Consider the following 21,113-nt stretch of genomic DNA (forward strand, 5'->3'; position numbering starts at 1 on the left):
ATCGGTAAAGTTTCTACCGAACATATAGTGAACGCAGATAAGAACAACGGAGCAGAGAAGGTGGCTACTAAAAGGGATACCGAAATAGACGCATCCGAAACCCAATGTGACGTCAAGATAGATGAAACTGACGTACGGCGACCACCAGGCTTGGAGATGAGTGACAAGGCTGGCGGAGTGTACTCAAGAGTGGAAGAGATAATGGAGATAATAGATGACGTCGCGATAAGCCATCTGGAGCCGAGAGAAGAAGTAGAAACTGAATTGGTAAGAGCCGGAACAGCGAGAACGGCTAATGACATAGGAGCGTCAGTTGAAGATACTGGGGAGTCGAACTCAGGACTAGAAGATATGGAGTCACGCGTACATCAGGCAGGGATCGAACCCAAACCAGAAAACTTAGTGGGAAGAGATGCGACCCCAGATGCCGAAAGGAAGTGCGAGATGGAAAGGTCAAAGAATGAAGCCAGGGAGTGTGGCTCGTTAATGGACGTAGCGGTAGCCGTGGAACAGAGTGACACGAACTGCTGGGAGCAGGTAGTGAACTCCGGAGAAGAAAGGAAGACATTGGGTCATCTGGGAGCAGAGCTGAAGGAAGGGGGCGAGCTATCTTTAAGTACCCAGGCCATTGTGAGTGGACAAGAGGCGACAGGCGTATCCCTAGCTTATAATGAAAGAAAGGTCGCTAATGTAAATGTAATGGGAGAAGTAAGTACGAGCGCTAATTCTCGTACGGAGCTAAGTGAACAGGTGATGGAGAACAAACAGTTTCAACCAGCTGGAGAATCGAACTGGGTATCTCAGCCCAGAAGAAGGAAGAAGAATGTATTAGGTCGACGTAAAAGACGATACCGCTACAAGTACGGATGGTTCACTAGACGGAGGAAATTGCTGTCAGGAAGAGAGGAGCGACGCTACGGAAGGACCATGAGATCGCGACCCGTGCAGCGTACCTTACGTAATAATAGATCTCGGAAGAAGGAGGACCGGTGCAGATACGGGAGCGTTAGCGCAGGAAAGAAGAAAGAAAGGAAGAGTTGTGAACCTCATCCTAAGAAATGCAGAGGCAGGGGCATCCAATTAGACCCCCACGTCTCAGATTACGATCCCGGAGGGCGAAGAGAGGATCTACAGGATTAATAGCGAATTGTGGTCGCATGAGAAACTGTATATTATGTAAATAAATTTCACCATAGATGAGGGCGAATTTTTTTTTTCGCCACATATTTTAAGGGGGCACGAATATATTATTGATTATGCATCAGATGAGACCAAGTTGGAATCAGCGGGAGCCCAGGAGGAGTAAAACTGAACATGTGTGAAGACAAAGGTGCAAGATGTCCAGGCATAGGCCGAGAAGAGTCTGACAGCGAGGAATTATTACCATAGTTTACGGAACCCTACGTTGGAACCTAGAGAATGACACTTACAAAGTACAGTCAATGGATGGGAGAACAGAGGCCACTTACAATGCTGCAAATCTCAAACTGTACCACGCACCAGGACAACACCCTGAAGAAGGTCCGGAGGAAGAAGAACCAGGAGAAGCCGAGGATGACGAGGACAACCCGGATCCAATGGAAGAAATGGAAGCCGATGAAGAAGATGATGCCGTGAATCACATTGTTTTGGAAGAAGGGAGCGAGTCCGAGGCATCGACCTGTGAAGATTGTCCAGAATGTTCTGAGAGGACCGGTCTCAGGAACGCTTTAATTAATCTATGCTACCAGATACAACTGGAGAACACAGAGTTGACCGAGAAGGTCCACCAGTTACGCGACCATCACCAATGACTACTTTCCGAGCCAGTTAAAAGGGGAAAGAAAAATCCCGAGTTCGTGATTTTTCTTTGATGAAGTAGGAGGAGAATGAAACCGTACAGTGTCCTGTACAGCTCCATGGGAATGATTTGGGCCTTTATACTCCATTAAAATTACTCCTAAAGGTCGCGTCATAGGTAGCAGTATGGGCGAAGGGGATCGAGCGGCGTCCTGCCAGAACGGAACCCGCGAAAAGAGCGCCTGCGAACAAAGGGAGGACAAAGCAACAGCCAAGCCCCCGCGGAAATACGCTCTCAACTCGCAGAGAGAGATAGAAGGGGACGCGATGCTGGAGTAGTCAGATACGCCCCGAGGTGGAGCTTAGCTTCCCGGAGTTCCAAACGAACATAAGGAACTTCCGGTTTTTTATGCACGTGTCACGGGTGCCAACGTCGGACTTTGGCGCGTAAACAATGGAATGATATTTTAATCCAGACATAGGAAAATTATGTGAGACACACCATTGAATAGAGCGAAATTTTCTGCGTTCCCCAGACTAAAAATATGTAATAACTTATGCAGGGGAAGAAATGAGGTCACCAGCTGTCAAGATGTAACATATCGCTAACACATGTGGATACAGCGGCGTCACCCAAGCTAAGAGTCGCGCTCAAAATTGACTCCGCCTCCCGAGGGACGCTAATGAATTAATCAAAGGCGGGAAGCAAATTACATAAAAACTGCTGATCGTAGGTCCAGCACGCTTGGCTCAAATGAAAGAGGAGACAGAGGGCTACAAGATGCAATATTTAAATATCTTCAATTCTTGGTGTGAAAGGAGCTCTGGTTCTTAATGAACCGTGAAGGTTTACACCCCCAAGCTTCCGGCGGGCAAGATGATATAGGCCGAGCAGGCCCTTGCAGAGACAGTTGTTCTTTCACGGGTCGTGAGACGGACACTGCGTCCCGCGGTGCTCCAGTTACAGTCAGAAACCCCTGACCGCGTACAAAGAAGTGTTATTGTGTACAAAAGCTTTTGTGTAGTGAACGGGAGGCCAAACGAGCCTAGGTGTATTGTTTCTGTGCTGCGTGTCAAACTAGTAAAAACCGCGAGCATAATTTTCGAACGAGTATTAGAATTCGGCTGAGAAACTGCCGGTTTAATGAGTCAGTGAAATTCATAATTAGGTATCACCCAAAGTGTTACTTTGAATCAGGGGCTCGAGTCTCGTGAGCCACCCGATTCTTACTGTGAACGCGCTCGTCGTGGTTTGAAAGGCCGTCTTATTCGTGGGGGTAAACTCTGAAATAGAGGACGTGTGACGAGTGTAAAAGTGTTACCCACTTGGATTACTGTAAGATTTCAGCTGTGACGAGTTCCCCAGGATGTCGGACGTGTATGGACCAGGGATGAAGGACTGCACGCCCGCCACCTCCCGAGTGGTCATGGAGTACTAAGAACTTCACCATGGGTCTCCCGTGGGGGGAGAAACAACGGCCACCAAACAGATGAGTGATGTCCAAATTTAATTTCTAAGCATGACATAACCCGGGGATAGGATTAGCGTTCTCTTGTAAATATCAAAATGTTGTAAGTTAATGCATGTCCTATATGGAAATTTTATTGATTTTTATAATGTTGAAGTAAATTCAAGGGGGCTAAATTCCCGGACGACTCATATTTCTTTCTTAATGATTAGCTTATCGTGAGGGTTATATTTTTAGTAATATGTAGAATGTCCTAGCAAATATGGGAACAAGGTTAGGAGAATATTTGAGTTTCCCGTAGGGGAGGTTGGAAAAATGGTGTTGGCAAGCAGGGAAACATGTCGAAATATTGGTAGTCACTGTCCCACGAGGTTGTCAAATATGCCAGGGGAACTCATGGGTCAGTCAGACGATGCATGCCTAGCTTACAGATATAATCAGTGCATGGACTGCAAGAAGGAAGAAGAAATCCCGACCGGGAGAGGTACATATTGTGTGATTTAGATAGGTGTGTGGAACCATATGCAAGTTTCCCGTGATTTTGATTAATTGGCCATAATGGTTTGGAGTGTTTTTTTTGTTATCTATAGCCGGGGCGAGACCCAGGGCAGGAGTCCCTTAATCTTTGGTCAGAAGGTTTAAATATAAGTGTATTTATATGGTATGAACGAGGAGCCATGAGAGCCATAGGCCCAAGGGAAGAAGATACGCGATATGAGACGTAGTGAGAAGGCCGAATAGGAATTTACGATGAGATGATTGAGAAGTGATCGTGCCCCAGTCTCAGTGATAATAATGAGAAGGGAGTGAATAAAAAGAGTATTTCATGGGAATTCCATAATGATATGAATAAGCAAACGAAGCGAGCCATGGATGTGTGTGTCCCCGAGATGAGAGGGTAGACGTGTGAGCGAGAGAAGAATCAGAACGGCCGTGCGAAGTGAATGACCGCCCTCCCTTCCTTGTTTTTTTTTTGTTGTGAATGTCAGGCTCTCGCCCTCGTGACAGAGGGATCCCTTTAAACCATTGTGTTAAGACTAACTTGGAGCCCTGGGTCAACCTCGCGCTCCCCTCGGTTGGTTTAAATGGCCTAGCTAAGAATACTTGTATAATGATAATATCACGGTAACTTCTTTTAAAGGTATTTAATAAATGAGTAGGGATCCCCCAGATATCCGGCGAGATGAGATTGTAGCTATTCTCGGGATCTACAGAAACCCACAGTACCTCTCGGTCGGGAGTCTGCCAGTTCGACTCCGGATTATGGTGGCGCCCTTGGGCGAGCTGCTCCAAGCTTGCGCTGTGGGCCGGAGACAGTGATAACCATGCTGTTTCTTTTCTAGGAATGGTTCTCCTGTGTGCATGAATTGTATATATCCATATATTTTGTGTATGTTTCGTAATTATGTGCACATATTTTTGAGTTCAAACAGAACCTATGTGCACGTTGTGTGGTCTTGGTGATAGATGAGTAGTCCGGGGTTTAGCAAAAATGGTATTTGTGTTTGTTTGTGCATTATGCAAATGTGTCTTTTAATATGATATTATGTAGTGTAGGCCCCGGTTATGTTCGTGCTTAGAACAGCTAGTAATATTTGTGAATAAGGACATCAGGTCATCCCACGGTGTGATAGACAGAATAATGTACAAATTTCATGAACGGTATGAATTAATGAGGAAAAATGAACGATAGCAAGTCGCAAAACCTCAATCATACCGTTATGCAGACGACGCCCATGGGCGATTCGTATTTTAAAGAGATTATTATTTTCTTTTCCTCCCATATGTGGAGAGTCATTGTATAGAGCGGTGTCAACTTTTTTTTTGTCATTTTGAATAAATTTGTATTCGTAACCCCTATTTTATGATTCTTGTCATTTGTAGCAGTGTTAAGCAGTATCCACTAGGCATTTGAACCCAGAGATCCTACTTTCATATTATAGACATAAGGCTCCATCTTAAGTATTTGTTGTTTTTGTTTTTCTTTGAACGTACCACTTCCCCAAGTGCTCAGGCTGCCGGGCCGGCACAGAAAGTAGGAAGGGGAGCGGTCCGAAGCTCGTTAAGCAATTCGACCCGCTCTTCAATCCAATCTCATCCGTGGGTGTTTACCCCGTTACGTGGAGGCATTCTTATGCGTGGGTCATCCATTCGAAGCCCGGTAGGGTGTAGTATGCAGCACACTTCCGTAACTTAATAGAATCATGTGCAACAAAGTGTTGTCCTCAAGCGATTTCATTCCTCTTTTGTTGCCACAAATCTGCAATTTTTTGTCTGGTTGACTAGGCGTTGAACTATTTTGCAGTCAAAATTAGATAGCTCAATCTCCGTGAAATGGCCTTCAGAAACATGCTAGTCAGGGCATCATTATAGTCTCAATGTTAACAGGACAAAAGTAATATCAGCTTTGGAAGTTATTAAAAATTACGAAATGCAAAAGACTTCACTAAGATGCGAGACAACTGGAATACTGTGCAGTCTACAGAGTACGGAAGTTGCGATAATGATAACTTTTTGATCAGCAAAATTGAAGAGTTTTAATGCTACAGATTAATTGTTGCAATGTATTGATATCGATATTGTTGCAAAGTGTTGATATCGATATTGGGACTGTAATAGACTTGTACAATAATTTACGTGAATATGTTCTGGAAAATCGAAAACGCTGACATCGGAATAAGATATACAAAAGAGCCACAAAAAGGAAAGAAGTCAAGAAAACTGAAAGTGGACGAAACAGACAAATCTGATAATACTTTTGAAGAAAAGATTGATGTTTCGAGTGAATACATTTCTGGTTATTATAGACAGATTGACATCTGAATTCGATAATAGAAAAAGAAATCGTTGAAAGAATTGTATAACAAATTTGAGCTCCTAAGTAATTTGCCTGCCTGCTGTCATTTCTTGATGGATACAGTATTTTTGCATCCATCTCTTGGCACAGGCCAGAGCAAAGTGTAGCTTCCACCGAAGTTCCAGTCTCATCCATGGTTGTGAAAATATGGAAGCTGCTAGGGTATGGGTGGTGCTGAGTAATGACATTCAGAGCACAACCAGTGCGTCTGAGTGTTATGAAAGGTGTTGCTCATAGGGTTAGTCGTGCTACAATAGCACTGCCTGGCCCAGTGAGGAAAGCAATGGCAAACTAACTCACTCCTCGTCTTGCCTACTGTGCCTCATTTTGGTACTATAATTGTTTTTTTGTTGTTTTCCTTTGGTAGTGCTATTTGAGGATCCAACCAGCCTCTGGGCTGATGACCTAACAGACAGACAAGTAATTTGCCTCGACGAGCCAACACTGAACTGTTAAATCGTGCTAGAAAACTGCAAGAGCGTAACAAAGACAACTTAGAAAGTTTTTTGAATGATGAGTTTATTTTAAAGCATAAAATAAAATCAAAGAAATAAAAACATCCACCTTAAGTACATCGTACGCATAGAGCGCTGCTTGAAAACCACCTTCAAGAACCTCTTTCCCAACTTAGAGATTGCATTACGTATATTTTTGTCACCGCTGCAACCATTCGTTCAGCAGAACACTCTTTCTCACTCCTCAAAAGACTTGAGAATTATTTACGATCATACATGTCAGAAAATCGAGTCAACAGTCTAGCCGTCATATCCAAGATTTCCGACGTAAGACAGCACCTAGACTATGCAGATGTAATCGACGAATTTGCAACAAAGAAAGTACGACGTAAAAATGGCGCCCGCTAGTAAATGTGCGTTTTACAAGGTGCGACTGTAGTCGCCACGGCGGCCATAGTCGGACGACTGGGGTCGCCATATAGGCTACGTTGGCGACAGCAGCCGCAAGCGACGGGCACGTGGGGTGTTTTCTTAGACACGACTCCAACCGCCAGAAATGGACGAGAGCACGGGCGATTTCGTTAGTGGCAAGGCTTTCCTTGACATTTTAATGGAAGTAGAAGAAGGAGGCGACCATACATTGTCATTTATGTACAAATCTCATCCCAAACACTGTCTCGTACAGACATATCCTTTTACTGCGGGTGCTTTAAATCGTACCACATTTATGATCGGAAACTAAGTGACAAAGAGCTATGTATATCATGCGAGTGACTGAACACTCCCTCGACTTTTCGTTGCTTCGACATCGTACTCAAAGTCAATAATTAACTGCTACACAACAGATACTTATATATGGCAACCGAGTAAGAGAGCATTAGTGGTTAGTCTGAAGATTTATTGTGTTCGTATGGATATTAGTGATTCTTGGTGACTAAGTTATATGTAACAACGACCGGTGTGTGTGAAAATTGTCACGGGTGAATAAGAAATATCATTTATTTTACGTGAACTAAGTGTGAAACAGTGTTTGAGATCGGAATTTTTGTTTGAGGTTATGTCCAAGAACAAACAAAAGAATCGCGGTAGCAAGGAGATGGCAAGCTTGGAGCAGCAACAGCCACAGCAGCGCAGTGCAGCGGATGGGAATGTGAGGACTCCACCTAACGTAAACAGTCGCTCAGAGGATCTGTCGGCCGCGGTGAATAAAATACTTCGTGAGTCAACATTTTTAGACTCAATTATGGATCGATTAGTAGACAGAGTTATTGACAGGCTGAAGGAAAGTATTGATTTCAATACTAAAGTAATTGAAGACTTAAAACTGGAAATTAATAAACGGGATGAAAGGATCAAGGAACTTCAACAGGAACTTCACAAGATGAAGGCCGATTCCCATGACGAAGTGGAGAATGTTAACCAATACCTAAGGAGAAACAATATTGAAATCCATGGCGCACCAGAACTTCCGAATGAAGACGTTTATAGTGTCGTGACAAATATTGGTAAAGCTATTGGATTTGAATTAAATAAGTGTGATGTAGACATTGCTCATAGAATTCCCTCGGCAAACAAGACACTACCCAGACCCATCATTGTCAAATTTGTGAACAGATGGAAAAACAGGAATTTATGGCAGCAAAGAAGAATGTCCGGCAGATATCATCTGTAGCAGTGGGCTTCAATGCTTCAGATCATATGATTTACATCAATGATCATCTTACACCCAGAGCAAAAGGTCTTCTTAAGAGGGCCAAGGATTTAAGAATGAAAGGTTATAAGTATGTGTGGACACGGGAAGGTAAGATTTTTGTTAGGAAGGATGATAACTCTAATGTGATAAGCATACGAAATATCGAAGATGTTCTTAATCTTGAATCAGCTTGAATTATGACATGGAAATTGTAGAGGCTCAGTTAACAAACTTAGGACAACTTAAGACCAGAGATTGCCATCTGAGAATTTTTTATGCTAACTCGCAAAGTATCCGTAATAAATGGCTAAACTTAACTAGTTTAATTGTAGATGTACAGATGCCAGAAATCATTATTATAGTAGAAACATGGTTATTCCCACAAGATGAGAAATATTATAATCTGAAAGGTTATGAATGTTATTTTTGTTCCAGAACAAAAGATAGAGGGGGAGGGATTGCTATATACATTAAAGAACCCTATAAAGCTAAAATATTAGTTTCGATTAACACTCCTGGTACTCCGTACAATTTTTTATTGGTTAAAGTCAGCGGTCTGGAGAGGGATATTCTTATTTTGGGATGTTATAATCCCCATTTGAAATTTTCCAAAGAGTTTCTTAATGTACTTGAGGATATATGGAATAAATATAGTAATTATATGTGTTTTACTGTAGGAGATTTCAATATTGACAAACTTCAGCCGAGTCTACTAGCGTCTGAACTTAAGAGGTTATGTGAGTGCTATAACCAAAATCCATGTAACAGCAGATTTCCCACCAGGATTACTAACAGTACAGCTAGTCTGTTAGATCATGTTTATGTCAATAAGCTGTACAGGTGCAAACTGTATAATATAATTAATGATTATAGTGATCATAATTTATTAGTCTGCGATATAAATTTGTTATCGAAAGTGAGAACAGAAATTTCATACTTGAAACCAAAAACATGTAATGTGAAGAACATGAATGCTTATATGTCTACCAATCCTCTGATCATCAGTGAAGGTGATAGTTGTGATGTGATAGTAAATAAACTTAACAATTATCTGCAGGAAGCCAATAGTAGCAGTAGGCCTATAAATCAGAATTATAAAGCAAATAATAAGACATTCAAAGGTAGGCAATATTGCCCATGGATGAATGATACACTTTCCAGCCTCATTGATCAAAAGAATAAACTTTACGGTAAAATAAAAAGACAACAACTTAGAGTAAAAATGGGCTGTGATTATGCATCACAGCAATTGATAAATGACTATAAACTATTATGTAATCAGGTAACAAAGCTTAAAAGACAGTTGGAAAATGCATATTTCATAAATAGATTAAGTAATGCCAAAAACAATCCTTGGAAAATTGTCAATGAAATCTTAACATCAAATTTTAACAAAAACAGGAATTTCCAACTCAAAGTTCAAGATAATATTGTGACTTGTCCAGTAGAAATATCAAAATTATTCAATGACCACTTTATTAATATAGGAAAAAAGTTAGCTACCAATACTCCTACCCACAAATCACCTAATATTGGAAATGGGCCAAGTAATTCATTGTTTTTGAAACCTACTAATGACCTTGAAGTTGCGGAAATAATAAAAAAATTAAAAAATAGCAGCTGTAGTGATGTGTATGGTGTTAGTAATAACCTACTTAAGAGTCTAGCTGTGCATTTAATTCCATGCATTACGAAGTTAATCAACAAATCGTTAAGTGAAGGTATTGTTCCATGTGAGTTAAAAATTGCCAAGGTCATTCCTGTGTATAAAGGGTCTGATAAATTCGATCTTAATAACTACAGACCTATATCAGTCCTTCCCATTGTGTCAAAAATCCTAGAGATAGTGGTCAAAGATAGGCTATTAAAATACCTACAATGTAATGACTATTTTTATCCATACCAGTACGGATTTTTGCCTAACTCTAGTACCTACAATGCTGTGGAAGACATTATTATTAAGTTACAGGAGTCCTTCGACTCAGGTATGGTAGCATCAGGCCTTTTTATAGATCTTCAGAAAGCATTTGACACAGTTGACCATAACATTTTATTACTGAAGTTGGAAGCAGCAGGGGTTAGAGGTTTAGCACTTAACTGGTTTACAGATTATCTCAGAGACAGGGTACAGTTCGTTAGTTGTATGGGAGCAGAAAGCACGTTACAGACTATAACAACTGGTGTGCCTCAAGGTTCTGTTCTAGCACCAATATTATTTCTTGTATTTGTCAATGATATTGGTAACTTGCCGCTGTTCGGCAAGTTGTCATTATTTGCTGATGACACAAATATTTTCTACACAGGGAATTGTACATATAATCTTGAAGAAAAGATGCAACATGACATATCTTTAATTCAGACCTGGCTTACTACCAACCGACTAAGAATTAATCATAATAAAACTAATTATATCATATTTCACAAACCATTATGTACATTTCCTCTGGACATCAACTTGAGTTTCTATGACCAAGTGGTACCTCGTGTTCAATCAACCAAATTTCTACGACTTAGCATAGATGAGTCGCTAACTTGGGAGAATCACATCACAATGCTGTGTGATAGAATAACTCCTGCTATTGGTGTACTCAGCCGATTAAAATACAAAGTTTCTCGTGGACTGTTGAAGAGTATTTATCATGCACTAATTGAAAGCCACCTGAATTATATGATTCATATCTGGGCATGTTGCAGTAAAGAACAATTTGAAAAGATCAGTATCTTACAGAAAAGAGCACTGAAAATACTCTTCAACTTACCCACCTTAACACCAACCATACAGGTCTACCAGTATTGTAATGTGCTGTCACTAGATGGTCTTCGTAAAAAAGCTTCAGCTATTATGTTGTATAAATTGAAAAATGGACAAACTCATTCGAACACACTTTGCAACTTGAATTCTGACATACATTCATACAGTACAAGAGGATCTACTAAAATTCACTGTAAATCATTGAAGTCTACTAAGTATGGCACTAATTCTTTATGGCATTTTTCTGTAAAGTTTTTCAATAGCCTTCCTGAGCATATTCGAGAAGCCGCTAACTTACCCATCTTTAAAACCAAGCTTGTTAATTTTCTAAAAGTAAAAATGCCAAGCCTATAGAGTACTGATTTAGTATACTATATCACTGCAGTTCATATTTGGTTTCTATCACTAGGATACCTTAATATTATTTTTATTATTCTTCATTGTACAGTATATTATACTTTTGTCCTAGAAGCTGATGTTCTAAAATCTCATCTTTGTTGCCAAATGTAATTAATATTATAATTATTAATTGTACAGTATATTATATTTTTGTCCTAGAAGCTGATGTTCTCAAATCTCATCTTTGTTGCCAAATGTAATTATTTGTACTGCACCATTATGAGCCTTGGCTCAGGTGCCTCTTTTGAAATAAATAAAATAAAAAAAATATCAACTGTCGCAGCGACTGCGGCCGCCAGCACCAGTGTGCCGCAATCGCCGCGAGTCGCAGACCAAACTCAAACTGAGCATGCGCGGAGGTGGAGACTGCTGTCGCCGTGCGTCTACAATCGGCGTTGCGGCTACAATCGACCCTTGGAAAACGCACCTTAAATTAAATCTCTTTTCCCTGTCTTTTCTCTGGGATATCCCAGTGTTCCCTGCATTAACTTTAGTCCGACATGGTACTTACGAGTGTCGCTCGAATATGTTCATCATACTTTGGAATCATCATCTTGAAAAATATTTTGCACGAACACTTACAATGGCATGTATGTAAGTTGAAAAGAACTTGAAATAAATATATCATAAGAAGTCAAACAAGCTACATCTGATCATAAAGTGCCCATCTGTGAAGTGGGTTAGCAGTAATCCCAGAAACACTACAAGCAACAAAAATGAACTACGTTAAACACAGGAAGCCATTAGTCAATCACTCTTCAAACTAACGCCTTTGTTCATCAGGGACCTTCTGAAACTGGCATGAGTAAGCGTGCCAGTTTCTAAACAGAAACATACGGGCTAGTGTTCTGAAGTTCAGGAATAAGATCCCAAGTCGTGTAGCAAAGAGAAGTGTTGTTCGAATACGTATGCAGGTCAACTATTGTGCATAGAAAGAAGCCCCATTGCGCATTCCTTTCTTTGTAGAAATTTTCTGTGAAAATTTCGCTTTCCTGTCATTATTTTTCCTTAATAGTGAGGTAAAATCCATTTTAATTATGGGCAATCCATAATAATTAGCGCCTCTACGTTGTGTAAATTACATAGGTAGATTTCAAAACGCCGGACATTTTAAAAGGAATATTAAGTTAAGAATATTTTATTGATATAGATTTAATAACTTTGAATTGTATAGACAAGGCGGACTTAGATTTTTAACACTGACTTTCAGTGTTGTATTATTCTACATATCAGTCTCACTCATCATTCTGCTGCGTCCAGTCTTAGACAGAAAGCTTAATTTTGACGTGACAAGCGATTTCCCCGTATACTTTTTGCACGTTTATTCCCCTGTGCTTTCCCTGTTTCTCCAGAAAATGGGTACCCTGGTAAAACACTCGTTGTCTGGCTTGAGTTTGGTGCATTCAATACGCATTTATTATTATTATTATTATTATTATTATTATTATTATTATTATTATTATTATCATTTATTTCGCAATCCGGTTTTTCCCTCGGACTCAGTGAGGGACCCCACCTCTACCGCCTCAAGGGCAGTGTTCTGGAGCGTGAGACTTTGGGTCGGGGGATAAAACTGGGGAGAATATACAGTACCTCACCCAGGAGGCCTCACCTGCTACTGTTGGGAGATCAGAAGAATGCAGATGCCCGGTGAGGCACGGGGCGAAGGGGATTTCACCAGCAGAGCCAGTGACCATAGCAACTCCGCTACTATCCAGGCGACTTTATATTATCTTCTACTGGCAGTTCTTCTCTCTTGTCAGTTGTAATCCAGCGAAATGCAAAGTGTGACTCAATGTCTTCGTATAGCAGATTCGAGCAGATAAGAGCCGATCTGTCTTGGCAGAACAGGAAGTTCGTGCTTGCAGGCCACATTCCTCATTCTTGCATTCTTCTCATCTCTACACAGTATACTGAACAGGGGCCTTGTGGGGGATCGGAAGATTGGAAGAGACAGGCACGGAAGAGGGAAGGAAGTGGCCGTAGCCTTATGTTGGGTACCATCCCGGCATTTGTCTGGAGGAGAAGTGGGAAACCACAGAAAATCACTTCGAGGATGGCTGAGGAGGGAATCGCCCCCCCCCCCTCTACTCAGCTGACCTGCCGAGGTTAAGTGGACCACGTTCCAGCCCTCGTACCACTTTTCAAATTTCGTGGCATAGCCGGGAAGCGAACCCGGGCCTCCGAGAGTGGCAGCTAACCACACTAACCACTACGTCACAAAGGCGGACATGATGATGATGATGATGACGATTATTATTATTATTATTATTATTATTATTATTATTATTATTATTATTATTATTATTATTATTATTATTATTCAGACACGTACGGATGTAAGTAATGTGGTGATACATTCTTTTTGAAATAAGGGACGGAAATATTCTTCTCTGTCTAGGGGCGCGAAGGAGCTAAATTCGCCTCCGACTTCCACCTATTGGCTGTATCGTGAGTTAATAGCAATGCTGCCACGGGTATGTTTGAAACAGCTCTTGTGATTGGGAAAAGGCCATAGAAGAAGCAGAAAAGAATGCTCAATTATTTACACAGTTCCAGTATTTCCAGATGACAGCTAGCTTCATTTACGAATAGATCTTAACTGTTTTTCAATCCCTAAATTTTGAGCAAATTTCTGGAAGTGACTTTCATAAAGATTACTTACGCGACGTTCGCTCGAACTGACGATTCTTAATCTGGACTTACCTACAAAAGAAAAAAGAAAGCATTTTTAGTATGTTTTTGTTGAATTAAGTTTCTATTGAATGAAACTATTTGCATGAATCACTTCACTCTACTGATAATGAGAATGAATATCGGTAGTTCTCCAGAATACAGGGTGTTCTGAAAAAACCAAAAGGGGATGTAGTATGCATCAAAACAAGAAATGAAAGTTCTACAAACAAGGTTCCCAAAATTAATATCCTTTGAAAAATGAGGAAATCCATATAAACATTTTTTCTGGAAAATCAAATTTCATGGACAATTGGTGCACTCACTTATTCACTAGGACTAACTGTTCTTTTTTTAAGGGTCTTAAGCGTACGTTATCCTCTCACTTTCTTCACATTTTGCTAGATAGTCCCATTAAAACAGCGTGGTAGTAAGCAGCCTGCGTGTTAACTAAATGTACCATCTATAAGAGAGCCAAATTTGAGCTCCATCAGTCAAATAGTTTTAAGGTGAAAAAACACAGACAGGCAAACATACAAACTTCGAGATTTATTATTGCACCCTTTTTTTCTTTAATCACGGTTCTCACGGGAACCCTTTGGAATTCCGTGATGATACATAGCCTATGTTATCCGGAATGATATCTTTCAAACGATGAAAATAATTCAAAAATCGGTGGGGTAGTTTCTAAGATAACCCGATACATAGCCACAAACTCACAGTCACTTTTCAGAGTAGATTTATGTCGTCTTTGCGCCTGCGAAAACCGCTATTTGATAATGTACCGGGCGGTACACCTCCACGCCGCTAATTCAAACTTTGCGCCTGTTGAAACTCCTCTGCTGGAGGAAGTCTGAACTGTATCTACTGTATTAATTTTCAAGTTTCTCAGAAGATGTCACTACTTGGAAATTTTGAAGTTTCTGAACTGGGTCGTTTTCGACGTATTTTTGTTTTACCTGTAGTAAGAAGTGTGAACTTTCTCTTCTAGAGGACACTACTGAAGAACTACAAAAGTGCACCCTAGTGCGAAGTGAAAGAACTGTTTTTTGGAGAAATTTTTATTTTAAAAGTTTGTTTCTTGTTAAATTTCTTTCGGTTATTGTTTAAGTTGGCTGTATAACCCTTCCTTTCCCCTTGTTTTGAATTTAGCCAATCCCGAATTTCTTTAATTAAGTTATAACCAATCAGGTGTATCTTCCTCAGAGGGGATATATTGCTTAACCCTAGCCAATAAAGTTTTTGTGGGAGGGTGTTCTCATTCCTCAAACGCCTCGAACTTTCCGCGAGAGTATATAAACTGCTGATTTTAGGGTCTCCGGGCCACTTCAGTACTATCTTTCAGTGTGTAAAGTACATAGCAGGGGGCGGGAAGCGCCTCTTTCTTTGGGCAGCAGTTCAACAACAAGGTAATGGCCGTTTAAGAACTTCTTTTCTCGCTAGCTCAGCAGTTTAACTCTCGGGGCGGGTCCGAAACCTTTCACCATGTAACTTTCCTCTAAAATGTAAAGACACTTAGTTTCAATTCTATCTTTTTAAACTAAAAATTTGGGATAGAGAGTGCTTAACCCTCTTGAACTCCCACGCATATTGTTTTGAGGTGAACTTATTTTTCACAACCGATTCTTCCTTAACGTAATGTAAATTGTTTCTTTCTAAAGTCACCTCTTTAGTATGGGATTAGCCCTTGCATTAGCGGCCTAGAGCCAGTTTAGGTTTTAAACAAATGTATTAGGAGTGCTGCTTGCCTCCTCTCAAATTGGTATTTTTGAGGCCATGTAATTAACCTTTTCTCTCTTAATAGGCCTCAGTAGGTTGGGTATTTTACCCCTGTTTTCGTGTCCGTGGAGGACAACTTGAAAGTGGAGTTTGGTGTGGACTTTGATAGGCTTAAGGTTTGAGAGCGAGTGGCTCTTTCTTGAAAATTGAGGGTTGTATGCCTCGAGGAGGCTTTACTGTGTAATTTTGGAGCAAGTGCTCCTGGGCATGAATGGGGTTTTCTGCCCCTCTGTGAAAACTTATTTTGGAGTAAAGTTGGGCTAATTGCCCAAGAATTGTGAGTTCGGGGCTCGAAGCCCAAATCCTGTAAATACTGTAATTACACTTTTGTTGCCTTGCTCCTCTGTACCTGCCATGCTTGTTATTTCTTAATTTTGAAAAGAAAATATAACCTTGTTAAATTTTATCTTAACTTTAATTTAGTATTTTGAGGCCCGTTCACCCCCGCACCTTCTTTCACCTCTGCAAGTCCACGAAACTCCGTAACAGATAATATTGTGAGATAAATACTGACCCACAGCACATACATTTTGAAGAGCGAGAATTCTTTCACAATACTCGCACAATATTGATCCTTAAATGACAGAACCTTGCCGAGCAAAGTTTCCAGCTGAAATATTTCATATAGCAGTTTTTGCAGGCGCAGCACCGACGATATACAGAGTGCGAAGTGCTATAACGTTGTAAGATTAAGGAATATTTTGTCATTTCCGTATCCTCGAATTTTGGGAAAATTATCTCCTTTCTCATATAATGGGAATATACATTTCTTTAACCACGTTGTTCAACTTGCTGAGAGAGAAAAGGTCGTGAATAATCAAGTTGATGAAATTCATGTAAAAGGAACTGCAAAGCAAAGCAGTCATCTCCGTACAGTCCTGGGACGGGGTGCAGTGGTTAGCTCTACGCCCGGCCGCCTTTGACCCCAGGAATTAAAATTGTACTCATTTTTGATGTAGGGTGAGTGAACCTCGGGGCCATGTTCACCACTGAAAGTGGAAATCTCGTTTTATATTTGATTTATTGACGGGAAATCGAACCCACGTCCTTCCGAGTGAACCGAGGACGCTTTTACCACCTCGAACAGGCAGCTCCTGTAAGAGGAACTGTAGCCTGTGAAAATGAACAACTGTTTGGAGTTGCCGGGAGTAAAACAACATTTTTAGTTCTTTCTATCTTCAGTCATTTCAAAGAGGTAGTAATACTTATTCCGGGTAAATAACTTACTGGGTTAGATTTAACATCCCCCTGTAGATGGGAGCGGTAGGATAACACTCACGGTATCACCTGCCTGTCGTAAGAGGCAACTAAAAGGGCCCCAGGGGCGCTCAACTTGGGAGCGTGGGTTGGCGACCACGGGGCCCTTAGCTGAGTCCTGTCATTGCTTCCACTTACTTGCGTCAGGCTCCTCGCTCTCATCTATCCTATCCGACCTTCCTTGGTTAACTCTTGTTCTTTTCCAACCCCGACGGTATTAGAGCACTCGAGGCCTAGGGATTTTTTCATTTTTACGCCCTTCGTGGCCCTTGTCTTTCATTGGCCGATACCTTCATTTTTGGAAGTGTCGGACCCCTTCTACTTTTTCTCTCTGATTAGTGTTACTGTATATAGGGGAGGTTCTAGCACAAACTGAGAAAATTATTAATGCTATGTTGGGAAAATTGAACAGATTCTGTAAGAAGTTTAGGCATGAAAATTAATAGGAAAAAGACCAAGGCAATGATCATGGGGTCAAAGAAGGACTCAACAGCTAAAATAATACTTTCAGGGGAGGAGATTGAACAAATGTCTAAATTCAAATATTTGGGAAGAATAATCAGAAATGATCTTTATTGCTTGGACGAAGTGAAGACTACAATTGCAATGGCCAAGGAAGCATTTATATATTTAAAAAAAAGGACACTGTTGAGTGGGCCTCTAAATAAGGACCTTAAGAAGAGGTTAGTGAAGTGCTTTGTGTGGAGTGTGGCGCTTTATGGGGCTGAGACTTCGACGTTGAGAAAAGAGAAAGAAAGAAGACTAGAAACGTTTGAAATGTAGATCTGGCGGAAGATGGAGACAATCAGCTGGCAGGAAAAAGTAAGGAATGAGGACGTATTAAAAAGAGTGGGTGAAGGAAGGAGAACGATATTGGAATGCATTCAAAGACGGAAGAAAGATTGGTTAGGCCAGTGTTTGCGACGAAATTGTTATAACCGAAGCATTGGAAGGGAAGATACAAGGAAAACTGAAGAGAGGAAGGAAGAGGTATCAGTTAGTAGACAGTGTAGTAGTGGGAGAATGCCGATTCTAGACCAAATTCAAGGTCATCGAGTCTCCCAGCGCGGGACGGCTGAGGACGGGGGCCGCCATCTTGGGCGTTGGCTGCGGTTTCCCGCGCCGGCGCTATCTTGGGTGTTGGCTGTCGTTTCCCGCGCAGATGTTAGTGCGTTGACGGGGGGCCTACACGGCAGGCGTTGGTTGACGAGTACGAGTTTTACGCCCGGATGACCTTCCTACGTCGTATCCGCTATGGCGGTGTGCTTTGGCGGTGGCTGACCCGGTAAGCTTTGGTAAGACAAGTACTAGTTTTACGCCCGGATGCCCTTCTCGACGTGTTAGACGGGTACTAGTTTTACGCCCGGATGCTCTTCCTACGTCGTGTCCGCTATGGCGGTGTGCGTTGGCGGTGGCTGACTCGGTAAGCTTTGGCAAGACGAGTACTAGTTTTACGCCTGGATGCCCTTCCTTACGTGTTAGACCAGTACTAGTTTTACGTTCGAATGCTCTTCCCACGTCAAGTCCGCTATGATGGTGTGTTGGCAGTGACCTACCTGTTTTATACATGGATAGGTATTTTTTTCTCTGTTATTGTGTTCGAAATTTATGGTAAAGGTATATTGTATTATATTTCATTTTATTTTATATTCTGTTGTCGTGGAAGAACATTGGAAGTGTATTCTTGAGTACCTATTATTACTGAGTTAGTGCAGAATGCAACGAGTAGCGTAAATTATGCAAATGTCTGATAACTGCTCGGCTATTACGCTAATGTTAGAGAAGCATTAACAGATAAAAGCTCAATTTTCTTATCACCTGCTGTCACCTACAGGAAAAGAAAATGACTAATGCCAAACAATACTTAGATTACTATTTGCTGTGTTCACGTTTCTACATTGTTTGGAATAGTAATGCTAAGATAAGAAACAGTACTTTGTGTCCTTGACGCAAGTTAACATGCTGAATATGAAATAGTACTGAGTGGGCAGAGAGAGTGGAAGAGACATGGTTGCTAAAATAAGGTAAGTCTTAAATTTAACATAAAATAAAGGATGTGAGACGTTTTAAATGCTAAGCAGCTTGGGATGTAACTGCTTATAGTAGAAGGAGTATAACAAAACATTAAGCCTGGTAGATCATTGAATGCAGTGGTTTATTGAAACATAACAATAGATATACATAACATGAACGGATGACATTATCGTAAAGTACATTCTGAACAGTCTTTAATCATAGGGTTTGAACTATCCCAGTCATCAGAGTTGTCTTTACCTCTCCAATTGTAGTGTTGATTACAGTACCGGCAAGCAGCAACTTCTGGTACCATTTTCAGGTGAAGTGGTAGCAGGTTCCATGAATATTCTACATCCTTAGAGGCATACGTTGCTACAAAACTAGATGGTAGATAGGGTATTAAATGCTTTGGCATATACCACAAAAACTTATGTTTATTATAGGCATCTATAGCCTCACTTACTAATGTGTTGTTTGCTTGTTGAAAGACGCAGGCCTCACACTGACATGTAGAAGACGGGTCGGAAGGTAGACTTGCGGTGTTACTAAAACTTTGACTGTCTTCTTCCATGGCCGTACAATCGGTGCAGTTCGTGTCTTTTTAAGGACTGATATCTGCATGGTGTATACGTATGTATTTACAGCCGTGTTACAATATTAGATAGAGGATAGTAGGTGATAGCCGTTTCGTGAATAATAAGACAGTAGGCGGTTGTATTTTCAGGAATGTTTTCAGCCGTTTCAAATTCAAGACGAATGTCGACTGGTGACTCTTTCATGGCTTCTTCTAAGTAGGAACAGTCTATGACAACTAAAGGCGCTTTGTTTTTAAACTCCTCTGGAGGAAACAGGGGACGATTTTCTTTCTGATAATACGAAAACTGAAAACTGCAGAACATGGTGTATAGTGGTCCAAATTTGTTTTTTTCAAAATTTAGTTCCATGTTTTCGTAAGGATAGATCATTCCATTCAGATAGAGCCGAAAGTTTCTTAATTGACAATGATCAAATTGTGAAGCATCAGCACTGTGTACAAATTTACGATTAGTCTGAAAACCGAACAGGACGTAAAGAGGTCTTTCTGTGAAGCGGGATGTTTTTACAGACCAACTGTGTTTATCTGTAGTTGGTAGTACCGGATACTCGTGCAGTTCCCAGCTTCGGAAGCGAATCGGTATTGCCATGTCAGTCTCTACTATTTTCAGAATACGTAGTTTTGCTCTATCGGATAAGGTAACATGGGGCACTCGCCATAGAATACGTTGTAGGATAATTTTTGAATCGATAGGTGTTGATGCTGCTTTGAGCACATTGTAATCACTGCGATCGCGAACAAGAATGAGCTCTTGCTTTGCATTGAGTATAATACGCTTATGATCTTCAGCAAATCCAAGAATGTGTTTTAATGGTAACATTCCGGTAAAGGTTCCGTCTGTATTAACCATCCACTCATTTGTAGCTCCCGGACACCATCCTGCCGTACGTAAGGGTTTACTTTCTTCACTTCCGTACGATGGATACTGTTTCATAGCACTTGAAATGCCTACATTTCTTGTACTGTCTACCTGTACTCCGTTAATTTCCAGGCGGGCCTCCGAAAAGAGGAAAGCGAGTGCATTATTGTTTAGAGTTGAGGTGCTTCCACTAGTCCCATCACTCTTTACTATCTGTCCTTCAATGTAAATGTAACTTTCATGGGGTAGGGTGTACACATCTTGTTGATGAATGACCGTGCGAATTTCATCGTTGTTGTTTAATCCAAACGTAAAGGGTTGATAGGAATGAAGCTCACTTCTTACTACGCCCTCTTGCGTTTCCACGGAGCTTACGACGTCTAGAATGTTTTCCATGGGGCTGTAAGGTATAACCTAAATCTTTTAACACTTGTTGATGAGCACGTGTTAGCCTTATGAGTCGTTGCGAACAAGTGAGACGTTTCTTCGGAGCACGCTTTGTTTTGTATCGAGACGTGTAAATACGTTTC

The 21,113-nt window shown here is 41.0% G+C and overlaps 2 protein-coding genes across 5 annotated transcripts in view; one reads left to right on the forward strand and one right to left on the reverse strand.

Moving 5' to 3' along the window:
• LOC136871946 (uncharacterized) overlaps nucleotides 1-21,113 on the reverse strand; it is a 519,021-nt gene that overhangs the window by 267,231 nt on the left and 230,677 nt on the right. Inside the window, exon 2 of one of the 3 annotated variants that reach the window (XM_067145692.2) lies at nucleotides 14,070-14,110. The exons of the other annotated variants lie outside the window; for them this stretch is intronic. Coding sequence (XP_067001793.2) covers nucleotides 14,070-14,110 — 41 coding nt within the window. The remainder of the gene's footprint in view (nucleotides 1-14,069; nucleotides 14,111-21,113) is intronic. 3 annotated transcript variants of the gene reach the window in all.
• The window catches only part of LOC136871947 (uncharacterized), a 561,695-nt gene continuing 559,675 nt past the window's right edge, over nucleotides 19,094-21,113 (forward strand). Inside the window, exon 1 of one of the 2 annotated variants that reach the window (XM_068227265.1) lies at nucleotides 19,094-19,137. The gene's annotated coding sequence lies outside the window, so the exon portion shown is untranslated. The remainder of the gene's footprint in view (nucleotides 19,138-21,113) is intronic. The other variant, XM_068227270.1, reaches the window with a different exon arrangement.

Source organism: Anabrus simplex, chromosome 4, assembly GCF_040414725.1.
Source record: "Anabrus simplex isolate iqAnaSimp1 chromosome 4, ASM4041472v1, whole genome shotgun sequence".
Classification (NCBI taxonomy): domain Eukaryota; kingdom Metazoa; phylum Arthropoda; class Insecta; order Orthoptera; family Tettigoniidae; genus Anabrus; species Anabrus simplex.